Raw genomic sequence first — 2,500 nt, 5'->3', positions numbered from 1 at the left:
TTGTGCGCGCTGGCGTGCCTCGCCCGGCCCGGCTCCGGCTGCCCCGCGGCGTGCGTGTGCAACCAGACGGACGCCGACTGCGGCGGGCGCGGCCTGACCTCCCTGCCCCAGCTCTGGCTCCTCCCGGCCACCACGCGCTCCTTGCTCCTCCCCAACAACCGGCTGGCCTCCTTGCCGCCCTCCGCCTTCGCCAACCTCTCCTCCCTGGAGCGCCTGGACCTCTCCAACAACTACCTGGACAACCTGCCGGCGGGCCTCTTCCGCCCGCTGGCCAACCTGAGCTCGCTCAGCCTGCGCAACAACAGCCTGCGCGGCGTGGAGCGCGAGCTCCTCCAGGGCCTGAGCCAGCTGCGGCGGCTGGACCTGTCGCTCAACGGGCTGTCGGCCGTGCCGCTGGGCCTGCTGGACGACGCCCAGGACCTGACCTGGCTGTCGCTGGCCGGCAACCGGCTGCACGCGCTGGAGCGCGCCGCCTTCGAGCCCCTGGCCAACCTGCAGAGCCTGCGGCTGGGGGCCAACCCCTGGGAGTGCGACTGCAACCTGCGCGACTTCAAGCACTGGATGGAGTGGCTGTTGTATAGAGGTGGGTGGGTGAAGGGGGGTCGTGTGTGTGCGTGTGCGTGTGTGTAAAGTGCTGGTAGTTTCAGGCAGGGCCGCAGACAGCTTTGGTCAGGCCCAGGACAAAAGTCATTTGAAAGCCCCCCCTACCTGTACATCATGGTTGAATGTAAGGAGCACATAAACAAAGACAAACTGCTGTGCTGTGTTGTGCTGTGGGGATGAATATGTATAGAATATGCATAGCACAGGCTATGGTGTGTAGCGTACAGACATTAGCAAAGTCAAACGGTGTGTGTATGCTGTGTTGTGCTGGAGAGTAGATGGTTCATTACTAAAGGCAAACTGCTGATTGTATAATGAAATGACTACATGTACTTGTATGGGGAACCGCAGATCATGACTATGGTGTGTGTAAGATACACACATAAACAAAGCCAAAGTGCTGTGCTTGTTATTTTAGTTATATTATGCCTATGGCTTCTGTGCTGTGGTAGTGAACACGTCTAGATCATGAAAAAACGCAATCTGCTGTGCTGTGTTGGGTCATTATAAATGAATCATGAATATACTGAAGTGTGTGTGGAACTAGATCATGACTATGCTGTGTTTGTAAAATACACACATAAACAAAGGCAAACCGCTGTGTTGTCACTTGAGAGATGATGGATCGTGAGCATAGTGTGTATTTGGAACTAGATCAGGACTGTGATGCGATGCGTGTAGAATGCACACAGGAACAAAGGGCAAACTGCTGTGCTAGCTCTTACCTGGATGTATCATGATGATGGCGCACAGGGCCGGCTGACAGCTTTGGCTGGGTCCAGGACAAAATCATCTGAAAGGGCCCCCACCCCAAAACATTAAATGTAATGATGACCCAATTATGCCCCCCCCCCATCTCCCTGGGCCCGGGACAGCTGACCCCCCCATCGTCAGCTTCCCTGGCGGCGTGTGTCGTGTGTATGGTAAACACATCAACAACAGCAAACTGCTGTGTTGTGATGATATCGTATAGTATAGATGTATCAAGACTACAGCTTGTATGGGGAACGTATGAGCGAGGCAGGGTGCTGTGTTGTACAGTAGTTGGTGAATGTGCATTCATCATGACTATGGTGTGTGTGTAGAAGCCAAGGCAAGTGGCTGAGTAGTGATGAATTAGTTATTATAGACCTATCAGGACGATGAAGCATGTATAAAAAGAAGAGCTCTTTTCCAAAATGAGATATCCACCATTTTTGACTTTTTGCATTTTAATATTGGAATTGATGGTTAAGAAGTGCTATTATCTATGTGTGACTTCTTGACATGCAAATGTTTTGAGAAAATGCTTTTTAATCCTCTACAATTCAATGGAAGGCCCAATACAAAAATACAAAAAAAAAACAAAACAAAAAAACATTCTACATAATGTATATATCTGCTGGGTTGTGGCAGGTTAGTATAGAAGTATCAGGAGGACTATGGTTAGTATGGAGAACACATAAATAAAGATGGACTGCTGTGGTGGGGAAAAACATGGAAACTGTCTGGTTGTGCTGGCTAATTAGAGATGTATGATGTCTATAGAGTGTTTGGTACACACATAAGCTGCAGTTAGTATAGATGTGTCATGACAATGACTTGCATGGACAACAGATAAACAATGGTAGACTGTTGTATTGTGGTGGTGTGTATACTATACTATAATATATATGTCGGTGAACAAGTAAACAAAGGAAGACTGCAGGAAAAGGCAGGTTTTTCTGGACAGATGTGCAGGTAACACACATAAACAAAGGCAAACTTTTGGGTAACACTTTACAATAAGGTTACGTGAGTAAGGACGGAATAATGTCTGAAGTAATGACTGATTAATAGTGAATAAACATGTGATTCATGCATGCAGAAATGTCTAGTCCATTAGTAGTCGACACATAATGATGAATGACTCACTATG

The 2,500-nt window shown here is 48.7% G+C and overlaps 2 protein-coding genes across 2 annotated transcripts in view; one reads left to right on the top strand and one right to left on the bottom strand.

Moving 5' to 3' along the window:
- cacna2d4a (calcium channel, voltage-dependent, alpha 2/delta subunit 4a) overlaps positions 1 to 2,500 on the bottom strand; it is a 179,393-nt gene that overhangs the window by 81,677 nt on the left and 95,216 nt on the right. The gene's annotated exons all lie outside the window — the stretch shown is intronic.
- lrtm2a (leucine-rich repeats and transmembrane domains 2a) overlaps positions 1 to 2,500 on the top strand; it is a 35,437-nt gene that overhangs the window by 24,785 nt on the left and 8,152 nt on the right. The window contains exon 3 of the mRNA XM_063216986.1: positions 1 to 583. This exon is cut by the window's left edge and continues 14 nt beyond it. Coding sequence (XP_063073056.1) covers positions 1 to 583 — 583 coding nt within the window. The remainder of the gene's footprint in view (positions 584 to 2,500) is intronic.

This window comes from Engraulis encrasicolus, chromosome 15, assembly GCF_034702125.1.
Source record: "Engraulis encrasicolus isolate BLACKSEA-1 chromosome 15, IST_EnEncr_1.0, whole genome shotgun sequence".
Taxonomy (NCBI): Eukaryota; Metazoa; Chordata; class Actinopteri; order Clupeiformes; family Engraulidae; genus Engraulis; species Engraulis encrasicolus.
The sequence above is the reverse complement of the archived record's forward strand: the minus strand, read 5'-3'. Positions and strand labels throughout refer to the sequence as shown.